The sequence below is a fragment of the Salmo salar genome, chromosome ssa03 (assembly GCF_905237065.1).
Source record: "Salmo salar chromosome ssa03, Ssal_v3.1, whole genome shotgun sequence".
NCBI lineage: Eukaryota > Metazoa > Chordata > Actinopteri > Salmoniformes > Salmonidae > Salmo > Salmo salar.
The window spans coordinates 61,631,132-61,649,271 of NC_059444.1; the positions used below are offsets into that span (position 1 = coordinate 61,631,132).

General features: G+C 43.1%; 1 protein-coding gene across 1 annotated transcript in view; it reads left to right on the plus strand.

Moving 5' to 3' along the window:
* The window catches only part of LOC106601135 (formin-like protein 1), a 17,773-nt gene extending 1,393 nt beyond the window's left edge, over positions 1-16,380 (plus strand). The window contains exons 2-25 of the mRNA XM_014193096.2: positions 6,598-6,681; positions 7,282-7,368; positions 7,608-7,681; positions 8,060-8,143; positions 8,823-8,966; positions 9,111-9,222; positions 9,310-9,386; positions 9,477-9,570; positions 10,084-10,158; positions 10,266-10,376; positions 10,499-10,648; positions 10,802-10,903; positions 11,021-11,558; positions 12,458-12,582; positions 12,833-13,035; positions 13,246-13,480; positions 13,579-13,647; positions 13,759-13,839; positions 14,082-14,211; positions 14,336-14,499; positions 14,628-14,729; positions 15,301-15,405; positions 15,615-15,711; positions 15,966-16,380. Coding sequence (XP_014048571.2) covers positions 6,598-6,681; positions 7,282-7,368; positions 7,608-7,681; positions 8,060-8,143; positions 8,823-8,966; positions 9,111-9,222; positions 9,310-9,386; positions 9,477-9,570; positions 10,084-10,158; positions 10,266-10,376; positions 10,499-10,648; positions 10,802-10,903; positions 11,021-11,558; positions 12,458-12,582; positions 12,833-13,035; positions 13,246-13,480; positions 13,579-13,647; positions 13,759-13,839; positions 14,082-14,211; positions 14,336-14,499; positions 14,628-14,729; positions 15,301-15,405; positions 15,615-15,711; positions 15,966-16,030 — 3,108 coding nt within the window. The 3' untranslated portion in view covers positions 16,031-16,380. The remainder of the gene's footprint in view (positions 1-6,597; positions 6,682-7,281; positions 7,369-7,607; positions 7,682-8,059; positions 8,144-8,822; positions 8,967-9,110; positions 9,223-9,309; positions 9,387-9,476; positions 9,571-10,083; positions 10,159-10,265; positions 10,377-10,498; positions 10,649-10,801; positions 10,904-11,020; positions 11,559-12,457; positions 12,583-12,832; positions 13,036-13,245; positions 13,481-13,578; positions 13,648-13,758; positions 13,840-14,081; positions 14,212-14,335; positions 14,500-14,627; positions 14,730-15,300; positions 15,406-15,614; positions 15,712-15,965) is intronic.
* The last annotated feature ends 1,760 nt before the right edge of the window (positions 16,381-18,140 follow it).

An 18,140-nucleotide genomic window follows, 5' to 3' on the forward strand; every position in this document is an offset into this window, starting at 1 on the left:
AGTAAGAATGGAACAACCTGTTGAAACTGAGAACAGGACTTCCCCTCGGGCTCTAAATAGAGGCCCACAGTGGAAGTGTCATAATACCCATAAAACCTAGCGGTCAAACAGCAAAATGGTTCCAATCATTTTTCCATCATTCATTTTTCTCATAGGGAATTTTAGAAACACTTAAAATAAGGGCTGTGTTTTGTGTAGGCTTACCCTGGCCTGACGTTTTGATAACCATGTAAATATCTCTCTCAGACAAGGTGACTTTTATCAATATAATCGGCTCTGTTTGCTCTCAGATTAGAAAATGCTAATTAGCATCGATTCTGTGGTCTCGTCCAGATCATCATGGCATTTGTAGTTCTGTATGATAGCCCAATTAGCAGCTAATTAGCAGTAAAGTGTTTCTAAAATCCCCTATGGGAAAAATGAATAGTGGAAAAATGATTGGAACCATTTCCTTGTTTGACTGATAAGTTTTATGGGTATTATGACTCATACTGTGGTACCCGTATAGGGTCTCTAAATTGAGATATGGGTCGTTCCATTTGATTTCAATCACTTTTGACTACACCCCTTTTGATTTCAGCTAAACTTTCTATACATATTTTTCTATGGTAGAAGTGGTCAGAAAGTAACTTTTCGGACCTGAGTGCCAAAACATTTAGGAGATGGAAGAGCTCAAAGTTGACCCATTTTGCATACCCCACCCTACCATGAGACATCCATGTCTTCTTCACTGGAAAAGTTAAACCGTTGCGTTTGAAATCATTTAAAAGCTTACAAAAGGGGATTGTAACTATTTTATAATTTCTTGATTTATTTTTTGTTTTATGAGTGAATATAAACATATTTAAGAGTATGCTGTGTCTCAACCAATGGCGGGCACAACACAAACACCTCAGATTATGTAAAATAGGGTCTAAGATACAACATATGCGAAAATGAAAGCATTTTTATACTGAACAAAAATATAAACGCAACATGTAAAGTGTTGGTCCCATTTCTCATGAGCTGAAATAAAAGATCCCAGAAATACGCACAAAAAGCTGATTTCTCTCAAATTTTGTGCACAAATTTGTTTACATCCCTGTCAGTGAGCATGTCTTTTTTTATTTATTTTTATGGCAGAAAAATCAGTATACATACAACAAGTATACAAACAGACAATGATAACATATGCTAGGTATTACAACAAATGATTATACAAAGACCTTAAAACATACACACAAATTGATTGTTTTGACAGCTTTCTTATTAGAAGAATGTAGAATGGTCTTAATGTACTGCTCGAATTCCTTATAGAAAACACGGAGTGGTTTGTTATTAGTGAATTTACATTTATGAATATGTAATTTGATTATAGTTAAGGAAACCGAGCTGCACATTCTCCCATAAAAAAAAAACAAGTCATCAAGAATATTAACAATTATAAACTATGAATATCTTGCCATCATTTCTTTACATGTAGACAATTCCAAAATAAATGCTAAACTGTTTCTGGATGCTCAACACAAAAAGTACAGTTAATGTTAATGTCTTTTTAAAGTTTCTTCAGGTAATGATTCGCAGGGTAATACTTATGGATCATTCTGAAAGAGACCTCTTTGACCTTGTTAACAAGCAGGTATTTGTGTGGTAATAACCAGACTTTTTTATAACAGATATTATTGACAAATGTATTCCATTAAGTTGTGACATAAGGAATGGATACAATATCCCTTTGAAATAAAGCACGTATAGATCTGTTGTTCTGAGGGAGCAAGGAGAAACACATTTCTCCTATTGGAGAGTCAACTGGATTAAGCGAGGGTAGGTCAAGAAGGCGAGGTCTGGTTACACCTCTAAACAACATGAGAGTTCCCGATGGAATATCATCAAAGACTATGGTGAACTCTCTAGGTGTAACAGGGATATTGTAACGAGAAAAAAATCCTCTTAATTGAGTAATGATCCTTCTGCATTAAAAAGTTGACTCACCAGCAGGATATGATTATTTTTTAAATTTTAATTTTAATTTTATTTCACCTTTATTTAACCAGGTAGGCTAGTTGAGAACAAGTTGTCATTTACAACTGCGACCTGGCCAAGATAAAGCAAAGCAAGCAACAACACAGTTACACATGGAATAAACAAACGTACAGTCAATAACACAATAGAAAAAGTCTATATTCAGTGTGTGCAAATGAGGTAAGATAAGGGAGCTAAGGCAATAAATAGGCCATATTGGCAAAATAATTACAATTTAGCAATTAAACACTGGAGTGATAGATGTGCAGAAGATGAATGTGCAAGTAGAGATACTGGGCTGCAAAGGATAAAAAAAAACAGTATGGGGATGAGGTAGTTGGATGGGCTATTTACAGATGGGCTATGTACAGGTGCAGTGATCTGTGAGCTGCTCTGACAGCTGGTGCTTAAAGTTAGTGAGGGAGATATGAGTCTCCAGCTTCAGTGATTTTTGCAATTCGTTCCAGTCATTGGCAGCAGAGAACTGGAAGGAAAGGCGGCCAAAGGAGGAATTGGCTTTGGGGGGTGACCAGTGAAATATACCTGCTAGAGCGCGTGCTACGGGTGGGTGCTGCTATGGTGACCAGTGAGCTGAGATAAGGCGGGGCTTTACCTAGCAAAGACTTATAGATGACCTGGAGCCAGTGGGTTTGGCGACGAATATGAAGCGAGGGCCAGCCAACGAGAGCATACAGGTCGCAGTGGTGGGTAGTATATGGGGCTTTGGTGACAAAACGGATGGCACTGGGATACACTGCATCCAATTTGCTGAGTAGAGTGTTGGAGGCTATTTTGTAAATGACATCGCCGAAGTCAAGGATCGTTAGGATAGTCAGTGTTATGAGGGTATGTTTGGCAGCATGAGTGAAGGATGCTTTGTTGCGAAATAGGAAGCCGATTCTAGATTTAATTTTGGATTGCAGATGCTTAATGTGAGTCTGGAAGGAGAGTTTACAGTTTAACCAGACACCTAGGTATTTGTAGATGTCCACATTTTCTAAGTCAGAACCGTCCAGAGTAGTGATGCTGGACGGGTGGGCAGGTGCTGGTAGCGATCGGTTGAAGAGCATGCATTTAGTTTTACTTGCATTTAAGAGCAGTTGGAGGCCATGGAAGGAGAGTTGTATGGCATTGAAGCTCGTGTGGAGGTTAGTTAACACAGTGTCCAAAGAAGGGCCAGAAGTATACGGAATGGTGTCGTCTGCGTAGAGGTGGATGAGAGGATCACCAGCAGCAAGAGCAACATCATTGATGTATACAGAGAAGAGAGTCGGCCCGATAATTGAACCCTGTGGCACCGCCATAGAGACTGCCAGAGGTCCGGACAACAGGCCTTCCGATTTGACACACTGAACTCTGAGAAGTAGTTGGTGAACCAGGCGAGGCAGTCATTTGAGAAACCAAGGCTGTTGAGTCTGCCGATAAGAATGTGGTGATTGACAGAGTCGAAAGCCTTGGCCAGGTCTATGAATACAGCTGCACAGTATTGTCTCTTATCGATGGAGGTTATGATATCATTTAGGACCTTGTGCATGGCTGAGGTGCACCCATGACACGCTCGGAAACCAGATTGCATAGCTGAGAAGGTACGGTGGGATTCGAAATGGTCTGTGATCTGTTTGTTAACTTGGCTTTCGAAGACCTTAGAAAGGCAGGATAGGATAGATATAGGTCTGTAGCAGTTTGGGTCTAGAGTGTCTCCCCCTTCGAAGAGGGGGATGACCGCGGCAGCTTTCCAATCTTTGGGGATCTCAGACGATACGAAAGAGAGGTTTAACAGGCTCGTAATAGGGGTTGCAACAATTTTGGCAGATAATTTTAGAAAGAGAGGGTCCAGATTGTCTAGTCTTGCTGATTTGTAGGGGTCCAGATTTTGCAGCTCTTTCAGATCATCAGCTATCTGGATTTGGGTGAAGGAGAAATGGGGGAGGCTTGGGCAAGTTGCTGTGGGGGTTGCAGGGCTGTTGACCAGGGTAAGGGTGGCCAGGTGGAAAGCATGGCCAGCTGTAGAAAAATGCTTGTTGAAATTCTCAATTATTGTGGATTTATCGGTGGTGACAGTGTTTCCTCGCCTCAGTGCAGTGGGCAGCTGGGAGGAGGTGCTCTTATTCTCCATAGATTTTACAGTGTCCCAGAACTTTTTGGAGTTTGTGCTGCAGGATGCACATTTCTGTTTCTGTTATTAAACCAGTTCTTAAAAAAAGAAAGTCTTGTTTCTATACAAAATATCCTTATTGTTCCAAATGAAATACCTATGCGATGAAAAATTATGTTTATATATTAACGACCACACTAAGAATACAAATTTTGTAGGAATCTTATCAATGTAATAGTTACAAAGTAACATAAAATTGAAGCCACCAAAACAGGAGAAGATATGAGGGATTCAATTCCTTAAGAATTCTTTAAGAAGTGTTTAGCCCAATGTATCAGTATTATTCAAAGTAGGAAAATCAAAAAAATTGACACCACTATATTCATATGTGTTCATAACGACAGATTTTCTAATATAATGTGTATGATTCTTCCAGACGAAGTCGAAAAGCATCTGGTCAACCGCTTTACCTATTTTGTTGTCAAGATGGAGGGACTGGGCTGCATAAGTACGTCTGGAGATACCTTCAGCTTTAGAAAGCAATACTCGACCTTTCAAGGATAAATCCCTCTGCAACCAATGGTTCAACTTCTTTTTGTTTTTTCCATAATAGGTATGACATTTAATGAGCATCTTTCCTGTTGATTCTTAGATATGGTAATCCCAAGGTATGTTACATTTTCCTTGATTGGAATATTGTATATAGAGGGTATCACACGGTCTTTAACAGCAAATAATTCACACTTATTAAGGCAAAGACCAGATGCTTTGGAAAAAAATATTTATCACATCGACTGCTCTAGGAATCTGGTCAGCATCTTTCAAGGAAAGGGTGGTGTCATCTGTAAGCTGACTGATGATAATATCTCTGTCAGCAATAGAGATCCCTTTTATATCGCTGGATTTAACAGAACTTGTAAGAAGTTGGGTTGCAAGCAGTTAGTGAGCATTTCTCCTTTGTCAAGATAATCCATCCACCTGACAGATGTGGCATATCAAGAAGCTGATTAAACAGCATGATCATTACACAGGTGCACCTTGTGCCGGGGACAACAAAAGGCCACTCTAAAATGTGCAGTTTTGTCACACAACACAGTGCCACAAGTTTTGAGGGAGGGTGTAATTGGCATGCTGACTGCATGAATGTCCAACAGAGCTGTTGCCAGAGAATTTAATGTTCATTTCTCTACCATAAGCCGCCTCCAACGTCGTTTTACAGAATTTGGCAGTACATCCAACCGGCCTCAAATGGAACGACACATACTCAAAAATGTAGGTGTGTGTGTGTGTGTGTGTGTGTGTGTGTGTGTGTGTGTGTGTGTGTGTGTGTGTGTGTGTGTGTGTGTGTGTGTGTGTGTGTGTGTGTGTGCGTTAATGTGTACAAGACTATATGTCTTTCTGAGTGGGTATGTGTGTGTATGAGTAACCTCATGTGTATGTGCATATTCACATACACATTGAGTACATTTAGTTTTCTGTTGCTAGTCTTTGTCCTTCAAAATCCACCATCGGTCCCTCCCATACTGTACCCCACCCAAACCCTATAGCTATGTCCCCAGCAAAGCCCACGCTAACTGGGGCACACATGTCAAACCTCAAAGGGTTTAACGTGTCAAGAGGAAGCCACAAACTGTCGCTTGAGAACATTAACTTCTGCGTATCTAACCACAGTCCACACCCTTTCTTAGTAGGCCCAAGACTGCCTCGACTAAAACATCGCTCGTCTTAGATGCCTTAAATAAACAATTTTCATTAGCGGTTAGTTTGGCCGGCAACATCTATGGGGTTATTGTGTGTGTCGTGTCACATGAGAATGATGCTTAAAAATATATATTGTATTTTCCCATGTTAATCAATAGGTATGACAGAGTTGAATCAGCTTCTCGTGATATAAACACACCATATTTTCTTGTTGAAAGGGCCACGTGGTTCACCTGTCATAGAGACGAATAACTATAGAATCAATCAGGTTAAATCCACCTGCAACTCACTCAAACAGATCATGGCTAAACGACTACTGTTTAGGCCCGCTACGTTCAATGATGAATGGAGAAGCATCATCTGTATGTGTTTGAAAATGCTCATGACTAGACCTGATACATGCTCACAGATGGTTTCCATTAGTTACCAGCGATACATGTAAACAGTGAGTCATCTCCATGGTGTAGGATGATGATAGCGTTCACTAATACCTCTGGTGGGGACGTCTGTGGTTTCTGATCACATTTGAACAGCATGGCATGAACAGGAAGCATTATGATAATGTGTACAAGAGCGTTGGCTGGTTGGTAGTGAAGAAAGAAATGAACGAAAAGTCTTATTTAAGATTATATTATTATGCAGGCACTGCTTAATTTAAGTCTATTGAGTAACATGCCGTTGTAGACTGCTCAGAGTTCATTTAAATACAAGATCCCCCAAAGGCCCCAGTTGTAATCACAGTAACAGTTTCATGTCATTATTGATGTAGGTTTTTGAAGTGCACCTTATTCTCTTCTCAGAGCTATATGAACTTGCCTCCAGACAAGCTGAAACTGTTGAGTCAGTATGACAATGAGAAGAAGTGGGAGCTGATCTGTGATCAGGTAAGAACGTTACGTCTTGTTGGGCGCCTTACATGGGGTGATTGGTTCATGCACTAGTACATACACAGTTCTTCTACATGATTGGGTAACGCTTTATTTCAACGGTCCGTAATAAACCATTTATTAATCATTACTCGCACATATATAAACCATTTACTAATCATAAGTAAAGTATTTTTGCAGTCCCTAATCTAAAGCGAGCACTATTTAACCCTAACCCATACCTAACCCTAACCATAAATGGTGTGTAGTATCTTTGTAAATGACCGTTAAAATAAAGAGTAACCCATGATTGTATCTGAGATTAAGTGTTCTAAAAACAAAGCATCCGGAAATAACCGTGAAGAAAAATAAATGTGTATTGCTGGTGTCCGGTTGCCGATATGTAATGTAGGTTAGAGTGCAAAAAGGTCATATAGTCTTCTAGCAAAACACTACACCTCTGATGGGTTCCTGTGGTAAGCACGTTTCCCTTCAGCAGGTTGGCATGGTAACAGAGTGGTTTGCGGTGCTCGTTGTGTTTGACTATGTCATTTGTCTTCTCACTCCCCCTCATCCCCTCATCCCCTTCTCCTTCCTCCCTCCATTCTGTGTGGTCAGGAGCGGTTCCAGGTGAAAAACCCTCCCTCTACCTATCTGACCAAGATCAAGAGCTTCTATCAGGACCAAGGAGGAGTGACCCGCAGGGTGGGTGTAGTCATTCTCACCGTAGCCAGGGATTTCAAGAAGTAAATATGCGTGTTTTGGAACAATGGGATAACAATATTACATCTACAGTAGTAGTATGTCTTTGCATTTTATGACAAAGCCCTTAAGCAAGTAATATAAGGCCAGTCTCATTAGAACAACTTCTGAACTACTTATATAAAGGTTTGTGCGTTTCCTTCATTCATAGAGCTTCTCTATATGGTTTTGGCCTATTTCAGTTCAAGAGGCGTGTCCAGGAGTCCACTCAGGTACTGAGAGAGCTGGAGATCTCCCTCCGCACTAATCATATTGGGTGAGTGACTGGACCAGGATTAGCCTCTGCCGAGTCCCCAACAACCAGATGTTCTGGTTTTCAGGGGAAATGGAAAGAGAGCCTGTGACGCAACTTCCTCTTTTGGACGTTAATAAGGCGACACTCTATCTTAACTCCTCCTCCACATTTACTGGGTTGGTTGAACAGTGCAGATGAGAACCTCCCCTGACAGTTTTTTTTTTCTTTCTTCTTCTCGTCAAGACCAGTATGTAGGGGATCTAGTTTCAGGTGTTTCTTTGACGCCTGCTCTGTTAGTTTTGACCAGGACTGGTCCCACAGTTATCCCATCAGCCAGTACGACTGACTCAAGTGTCCTTAAAGTAGTATCGGGTTCTAATTCTCTTTCTCTCTATATAGCTGGGCCCAGGAGTTTCTGAATGAGGAGAACCAGGGTTTGGATGTATTGGTGGATTACCTGTCCTACGCCCAGTGTGATGCTTCGTGAGTATCCCTGCAGCCTCCCCTTCTGTCTTAACAGAATCCCGTACAGTATCAATGAGACATACAGTACCAGTCAAAAGTTTGGATACACCTACTCATTCAAGGGTTTTTCTTTATTTTTACTATTTTCTACATTGTAGAATAATAGTTAAGACATCAAAACTATGAAATAACACATATGGAATCATGTAGTAACCAAAAAAGTGTTAAACATATCAAAATATATTTTAGATTTTAGATTCTTCAAAGTAGTCACCCTTTGCTTTGATGACAGCTTTGCACACTCTTGGCATTCTCTCAACCAGCTTCACGAGGAATGCTTTTCCAACAGCCTTGGAGGAGTTCTCACATATGCTGAGCACTTGTTGACTACTTTTCCTTCACTCTGCGGTCCAACTCATCCCAAACCTGGTTGAGAGAATGCCAAGAGTGTGCAACGCTGTCATCAAGGCAAAGGGTGTTGAACCAGGATTAGGACCTTTGGTTACTACATGTTTCCGTTTGTGTTATTTCATAGTTATGATATCTTCACTATTATTCTACAATGGAGAAAATAGTAAAAATAAAGAAAAACCCTTGAATGAGTAGGTGTGTCCAAACTTTTGACTGGTACTGTAGATTTAATGTTTGATTATCTATATGTGACTATATGTTAGTGTATTTGGGAATGTGTCTATAGGTTTGACTTGGAGGGTGCTGAGAATGGGGGAACACTGTCAGAGAGAGGGAAGCCAGCGGAGAGGTCCATGGAGGACCTGAATAAGAGTGCAGGAAGCTCCCCTACACACGGCATGACCAGAGCAGCCCGCGCCCTGACCGTACGGTAAGAACCATCAGCCGTTATGAGACCTGAGTCTCACTCAGCAAGCCTTAGAGACCACAGGATAAATCTCACCCAAAAAATATTCTACTGCAAAGTGGGACCTTCTGACCAGTGTCCTCCATCCTCTCAATATCTCCTTTGCAGAATAACCTCTCTAGCCCAGAGTAGGAGAACTCAGAAGATCTCTCGATTGGCCAGTCAGCGGGACGACGTCCATGTGTGCATCATGTGTCTGCGTGCCATCATGAACTACCAGGTGTGTGTGTGTTGTGTGGCGTGTGGTCATGACTGTGATATGGAGTGTGAAATTGTGAAAATCCAACGCTAATTATAATTTTTTCAGTCGGGCTTCAACCAAGTTATGACTCACCCACGCTGCGTCAACGAGATCACTCTCAGTCTCAACAACAAGAGCCCCAGGTATGAACACCTGTGTGTGTGATGTGTGTGTGCATGCTTGTGCATGTGTGTGTGATGTGTGATGTGGTATTATATTCCTGGTCTCTACAGAACCAAAGCCCTGGTGTTGGAGCTGTTGGCTGCTGTGTGTCTTGTGAGGGGCGGTCATGACATCATTCTCGCCGCCTTCGACAACCTCAAGGAGGTGAAGGGATTTACCAATCTTAGCCACACTTTAGCAGACTTTACTTTACCAATATGTACTGTGTCATCTCACCTTAGCCTACTCATTTGTGTGTTCTCGGGACCAAGATTTTTCTCTTCTAAGTAATCTCATTACTGATACACGACACACCCTGTCTCAGTCACACCAAGCACACTTAGAACTCTAAAACACACACTCACACGAAGACATCATGCTGTGAGTGCGTAACCAGTCCTCACCATACTGAAGGGCCCCTTTATACAACTGTTATGTGGTCTGAAAATATTCAACTGATATCGATATAGACTTTCCATTTTGGTGACCATCACGACTAATAATAGATTTAATGTTAGAAATGTTTAAAGCAGAAGTGAACCAATTTGATCAGCTTTCTATGAATACAACCACACACTGTACCAAGAGGTAAAACATACACACTCGTGTGGACATCTGTTGAAGTACATGACTGTGTTACTGAAACAAGTAACGTCTTTCCCATGTCCTTTCACTCAGGTGAGCGGAGAGAAGAACCGCTTTGAGAAACTGATGGAGTACTTTAGCAATGATGACAGCAACATTGACTTCATGGTACGTGGACACAAAACGGCTTTAAATGTGCTGGCTGATGTGTTTGCATTTACTCACAATGTGGTTCTGAAAGGTTAAAGATCAAATCTGATGATCCCTCTCTTCAGGTGGCCTGCATGCAGTTCATTAACATTGTGGTACATTCGGTGGAGAATATGAACTTCCGTGTGCACCTGCAATATGAGTTCACTCACCACGGACTGGACCAGTACTTAGAGGTAAACTCTCCATTTATCCTTCTCATCTCATTGTTGGAAATGGAACCGTCACAACCACAAAACCAACTCCTTAAAACTGAAATGAAACCGTCAGGATAACGATGATGATGTGTGTGTGTCAGTCTCTGAAGCTGACAGAGAGTGAGAAGCTGCAGGTTCAGATTCAGGCCTACCTGGACAACGTGTTTGATGTGGGGGCTCTGCTGGAGGACGCAGAGAACAGGGGCGGGGTGCTGGAGCATGTGGACGAACTGCAGGAGCATAACTCACAGGTCAGTGATACACACTGTACACACACAGTCTCATTCATTCAAATCACACATCTAAAAAATGCCATCAATTACTCTATGACTCTGTCTGTGACCTCCGAATGTGTTGGCATGCTGTCGTGTTGTGTCATGTCGTGTTGTGTTGTGTTTTTGTAGCTGAGTGCCAGGCTAGAGGAGATTGAGAGCCAGTCTGCAGAGAGGATGGCTGAACTGGAGAAACAGCTCCTCCAAGCCACCAAGGAGGCAGAGCTGCTCAAGGTCTGCACTGTACAATGAACTGTGGACTGTTTACAATATAGTGTATCAGACAGAAAGGTATGTGTGTGGTTGTGTGATAATAACTTTTCCTTGCCTTTGTGTGTGTGCGACTGACAGGAGAGCCTGCGGGACTCCTGTTCCCAGGTCAGTTCTCTGCAGCAGAGAGAGAGGGAGAGGGAGATGAGCCAGGAGAGGGAGCGGGACAGAGAGCGTCTAAGCCAGCCCTCCTCTGAGCTGGAACTCAAGGTGCAGGAGCTGCAGGACCAAGGGCTGATCCGCCTGGGACGCACTCCCTCTGGGGCCCTAGACCTCCAGGTGGTGCCTGTCACCATCATCGAGTACGCCCCCGCCCCAGCCTCTGAGCCCATGCTCAGCTCCACTGGTCCCACTGCCCCTGGCCTAGACGTCCCTGATGCCACTCCCTCCTCAGCCATCTCTTCTGTCCCCCCTCCTCCTCCCCCACCACCTCCTGGGCCTGGTGGACCTGCTCCCCCACCCCCTCCACCTCCTCCTCCTCCCCCACCTGGCTCCGGTGGCCCACCTCCCCCTCCTCCTCCCCCTCCTCCCGGGGGAGGTCCGCCCCCACCTCCTCCTCCACCCGGCGCTGGACCTCCGCCCCCACCAGGAGGCCCACCTTCTGGAGACAGCCAAGCCGGTAAGGTGACTCTTAACTGCTTTCATTAGAGATATACAGGTATCTGCCAAAATAAAGGAAACACCAACATCAATTGTCTTAATAGGTCCAGAACAGCTTCAATGCACGTTGGCATAGATTCTACAAGTGTCTGGAACTCTATTGGAGGGATGCGACACCATTCTTCCACGAGAAATTCCATCATTTTGTGTTTTGTTGATGTGGTGGAAAATGCTGTCTTAGGAGCCACTTCAGAATCTCCCATAAGTGTCTAATTGGGTTGAGATCTGGGGACTGAAAAGCCATGGCATGTTCATCAAACCATTCAGTGACCATTCGTGCCCTGTAGATAGGGGCATTGTCATCATATGGGGGCATAGCCATGGTAGCCAAAATAAAGGCCTGCCCAGCATTTTTATACATGACCATAAGCATAATAGGAAGTTAATTGCTGAATTCACTCAGGAACCACACCTGTGTGGAAGCACATGCTTTCAATATACTTTGTATCTTAAGTGTTTCCATTATTCTGGCTGTTACATGTGTATGTCAGTGGAGGCTGCCGAGGGGAGGACGGCTCATAATCATGTCTGGAACGGAGCGAATGGAATGGCATCAAACATGTGGAAACCATGTGCTTGATGTATTTGATACCATTCCACCTATTCCGTTCCAGTAGCAGTCTACAGCAGAGATTAGAAAATTGAGAGGGGAGATCATGAGTATAGAGGAGAGATTAAAGAGATTAGGGTGTGAGAGGTCAAATAGGAGAGAGCTCTATGCTAATCAGATTGTCAGTCAATCTCATGAATTTGTATACGTCCAATTTGCTGAAGGGTGAAATGAGTGCACTGGCGATTGACAACTGTGATTGATTCTCTCTCCTACTCTCTCTCTCTTTCTCTCTCACTTTGTCTCAGGAGGTAAAGGCAGGAAACCCATCCAGACTAAGTTCCGGATGCCTTTGCTCAACTGGCAGGCACTGAAGCCCAACCAGGTGACTGGCACAGTCTTCCACGAGCTGGACGACGAGCAGATCTTAGGGGTAAGATCAAACCTCCACACAGATACTAGTGCTGACTGAACTCTACTCTTCCATTCTCCCTTCTCTCACTTTCCCTCTGACCCCCTTTTTCCACTTTTTCCTCTCCTCCACTCTTCCTCTGACCCTTTTTCTACTCCTCTCTCTCTCTCTTTATATCTCTTCCTCCTTACCCCCCCTCCTCTCTCTCCCTCTTTCTCTCTCTCCCCTCCTTACCCTCCCTCTCTAACCATCTCTATGTGTGTTGTGTCAGGAGCTGAACATGGATGCGTTTGAAGAGCAGTTTAAGACCAAGGCCCAGGGTCCTCCAGCAGCTCTGTCCACTCTTAAGGTCAAGGTGGCCCAGAAGGCCCCCAGCAAGGTCAACCTGATCGAGGGCAACAAGGCCAAGAACCTGGCCATCACGCTACGCAAGGGAGGCAGGAGCCCCACAGACATCTGCACAGCTATAGAGACGTATGGAACTATATCTTCTCCTATTCTGTTCCTTTCCTTAGTAAACATATTTCTCTCACTCATTTAATTTCTTTATGCCTTTTTTGTTCTCTTTAATCCCTTCATTCTCTTTCTCCTCATTCCACCTTCCCCTAACACTCTTCTTTTGTCCCTTCCTTACTATCTTACTTCTTTCCCTCCCTCCCTCCTCCTTTCCCACCTTCTCTCCAGGTATGACCAGCAGGCGTTGGGGCTGGACTTCCTGGAGCTGCTGGAGAGGTTTGTCCCGTCAGACTACGAGCTGAAGCTCCTCCAGAACTATGAGAAGGAGGGCCGTCCGCTGGATGATCTGGCAGAGGAGGACCGCTTCATGATGCGCTTTGGGAAGATCCCCCGTCTGGCCCAGCGAATCAGCACCCTCACCTTCATGGGCAACTTCCCCGAGAGCGTCAAACGTCTGCAGCCGGTGAGTCAGTTGCTCAGGACAGACAATGAAATTGTATCTGTACAACAATGACTTTCTTCAGAATCTGATACTATAGTCATTCATAATCTCACCTACAGCAACTGAACTCCATAATCACAGCATCCATGTCCATTAAGTCCTCGGCCAAGCTGAAGAAGATGTTAGAGGTGAGTGGAGGGCATCCCTGTCCGTCACTGCTAACCTCCAATCTGAGAGCCCCTTTAAACAGGCCTGCACTGTCTATGTAACACATTATGTGTCTGGCTCCTCCTCTCCAGATCATCCTAGCCTTTGGGAACTACATGAACAGCAGTAAGAGGGGTGCAGCCTATGGGTTCCGCCTGCAGAGTCTGGACCTGGTGAGTACCCCTCTGCTCTTGAGGCAAAATTGTTTCCCTTGTTTAACATGAATAGAACCATCACTAAGGTAGAGATTAACTGGCTGAAATAGTATGGCTTCAACTCTATAACGATAAATACGTCGCTATTAGCTAAAGCAAGGTTTTGGACAGTTGAGGGCGCTATGGTATCTTGATAGGCAGGCCAGTCCATCTTTGGGAGATGACTCCATCTGTCCCTCTCTTTGTCTCTGTCCTGTCAGCTGCTGGACACCAAGTCTACAGACCGCTCCCAGACCCTGCTACACTTCATCTCCAGCATTGTCCAGGAGAAATACCCTGAACTCAACAACTTCCACACTGAGCTGCACTTTGTGGACAAGGCTGGCCTAGGTGCGGGAACGCAATCAACGGTTGCACGCGCACACACACATGTACACACAGCTTGAAAAAAATGCAGCCCTTCATAGTGAGAATAACTGACCCACTGTTTCTCTCCTGTGTTTGTGTGTTTCAGTGTCTCTGGACAGTATTCTTCAGGATATCCGCTCCCTGGAGAGGGGAATGGAAGTGACCAAGAAGGAGTTCCTGGTGCAGGAAGACAACACAGTGCTGAAGGACTTTGTCAAGACAAACAGTGAATTACTGGACTCGTTACTCAAAGACAGCAAAACCGCTCAGGTTGGAATTCCATAACATTTGAACTTAATAGACACATCCAACACGCATAATTCCACAGAAGATGTTCAATACATGTTTTAGTGTGAGCGTCATCTCTCCTCCTCTTCCTCTCTCATCTCCTCCACTAGGAGGCGTATGGCTTGGTGGTGGAGTATTTTGGAGAAAACCCCAAGACCACACAACCCTCCATGTTTTTCCCTCTGTTTGTCCGCTTCATGAAGGCCTATAAGGTGAGGTGGTGCCCCCATAATGGGAAAGGACAAGGAAATAGCTCATTATGTTTAACTTGTGTCTATCGTGGGTGCATTTTGTATTTATATGCATGTTTGTTAAAGGGGCAGTGCAGTCAAAAACGTCATTTTCCTGTTTTATATATATTTTCCACACTATGATGTTTGAATAATACTGTGAAATTGTGAAAATTATGATAATGCACTTTTGGTGTAAGAGCTGTTTGGCTGGGTGGGGTGGGTTTTTTGGACCACCTGGTGAGTTAATAGACCAATAACAAAGAAAGTTTGCCCTCCTCTCTGCCAATAACAGCTAGTTTTCAGGTTACACATTCCTCCTATTTAGGCTCCTCCAGTTAGGGCCCTCTCTCAGACCATGTCTAGACAGTCCTAGCACAATTCTTGCTTGAAAAATAGCATTTAGCTAAGAAGCTATTTTTGTTTATTTTACCATTTCAATTGAAAACAATCATAGCAAGGTACTTAATTGTTGCTCAGAAATGATTTGATATTGAGATTAAACGGCTGCGTTGGACCTCTAATTACCTGTTTTTGTGTGTGTCCCACACAGCAAGCAGAGAAGGATAATGAACAGAAGAAGAGACTGGAGGCCCAGAGCAGTGAGAACCAAGCAGAGTCTCCCTCCCCCAGAAAGAAAGAGGCTGCAGGACACAAGGTAGGAGAATAGACGATAGACCGATGCCCCATACCAACTCAATCCACCACAATCTCTACATTCCATACAGTCAGTTATAAAAGGAGGTGGAGCTGGAGTACTATCGTTTTGTAGCTTCCCTTATGACTGATAGACCAGTGACTAGTCATTCTAGTGTGGTCCATACTACATATGCCAATGTGTCAGCTTTACCCTTTGACCCCTGCCAGTCTCCCATGATGCCCAAGATGGACCTGATAGCGGAGCTGAAGAAGAGGCAGGTGAAGCCTCAGGTGAAGGATGGGGCCCTGGAGGACATCATCACAGGTATGACGAACCACTATGGCTAGAATACATGATGTACTATGGTCTTATATTGTAGTTTATGATCTATAAAACAGAGTTAAGAACGCTTATAGTCAATGCCATAACACATTATAAGGCACTATAAAATACATGAATGCTTTATATGTATGTAAATCATGTAAATCATGAAGCGTTACCACACTTTTCCCCGGTACAATCGGAGATAGATATCCCTTGCTAAGTTTCAGTGGTTGTGTCTATGTGCTTTGTCCCAGACCTGAGGAACTCACCGTTCAGAGCAACAGATGGACGGAGACCAGCACAGCGTCAAGACACCTGAACAACTCCAGCTCCAAGACCCACAACTCCACTGAGATTACTGTACACACTCAATGTCAAAGTGTATGCATACACAGAACACAAATACATACCTGTACTGTACATACACAATACACCTACATTAGTACTGAAGATTATATGGCCTTTAACCTATCAATACACATTTAAACTACAGTATGAATTGACTCTGTAAATAGAACAGAGTTTAAGTTATACGTCATGAGCAAATGTGTAACATAGAAATACATTGATGCATTTTTATCCATTTAGCTTTTTAAAATAGCTTAGAATGTTTGGTTCCGTTCATCTTTTAATGAGTACATTTTTTTAATTAAAAAAACAAGTTTCACATTACTGTATTACTCCAAATTCATGACTCAAGTACTTGCTTACCCTAGCCCTAGAGTGGATCCGTGACCTGCCAAGCCGTTAGAAAGTCTATCTGCCCTGTAATCATATCAGAGTGTTCACGTTATGTCTGTACATGAAACATCCTCCTAGCCCCAGGGAAGATGAGCGGAGAGAGCATTCCATACCCAGTTAACAATACTACAACGACCCACCTGAGGGCCGCCGCTGGACCTGTCGCAGAGCCTCCACCTACTGACGTGATACTTTATTGATCCCAAAAGGGAAAGAAGATCAACTTATTGTCTACGATAAAGCGAAACCCGGACTCCGACTGTACAAGAGAGCTGCACTTTATTAGACACACAACCACAGCAAGTATGTACAAAAGGAAGCAGGTTCAACTGCCGGTCTTCTCACAGAAAAAAAAAAAAACATTTCTCACAGAATATCATGGCATCCACACTGATAAATGAGAATGTCCAGTATCAGTAGGTATTTATATAGATCAATTTTTTTTGTATTGTTCATTATGTCACACTACTCTACAAGTGGGAGATCGTAATTGGTGGGTTTTTCTGGTAAAGGTACTTTGAAGCGTTCCAGATCGTTCTGGATTGTTGGGAACACTCCTCACTCTTAGCCATCATCACCGTAGCATCACTGATCACAGTAAGACTGAACATGCCTGTGTCACAGAAAGATCCAAAGTAAAAAGGTCTGGTTCTCTACCGTTGTAAACCTTTAAAGTGGTACACCTCTTTTTCTATCTCGCTCTGTTTTTTAAGAAAACATGTAGACAACACTTTTCAACTGCACCGTGCGATTGCTTGACAATATTTCATGCATTGTTTTATAATATACCTTTGTATCCATCATCTTTTAATGAATTAAACATTATTTTGGACATATTTTGTTGAACTTTCTAGGAATTACTCAGTCTATTTACATATCATTTTGTTTTCTTCTTGATGCCAAGATTTTGGGACATCCACACATTCATGTCAGAAACTCATACAGTACTGTACACACCACAGAAAGCAGGTCAAATAATACACATATGTCTCTTTCATTTATTAAAAACAGAACCAAACATGTCTCAATAGACAATGATTATGATGATGAAGAAAAAGCTAATGTTCCATATCTATCCGCTTTATGTGCTCTTAGTTTGTCATTGAAACCTAAATGACTTATTCAATGCTGAGATCCTTCTCTGTTAGTATCTTTGGGCCATAATGATGTAATACCATCCTATCGTACCACCAGTAGAGGGGTTTCTAGTATGGGCTATTCATTTTAGTGGGATGCCTTCAGGAGGAACAGCCAACCCCTCTCTTGTGAACACTAGCAGTTCTGGGGGGGGGGGGCAGTGCCCCTGTGACAACAATTTTGGACCCCCTTGTGGCCCCCCTAAATGTGGAGTATGAAATAATCTTCACATAACTAATTTTGCTATCGTTCTTTTTTTACATCCATTATTAGTCTGTGGCAACGCGGGACACTAATTTAACCCACACATTTTCTAAGGGATGGCTTTAGGCGGAACACAACAGTATCCTACCACATGCATCTGCATTACGAACATGGTATTTTGCCTGCTAATGCCTACAATACAGTGAAGAAAACGATATGACAACAATAACGTCTAATGTAACTGGCCCTTCTAACAGTACAACTGGCCCCAGCTTGGCCCCCCCAATTGAAATGGTCTAGAACCGCCACTGCTTGTGAACAGTCCTTTCACAGTAGATCAATACAAC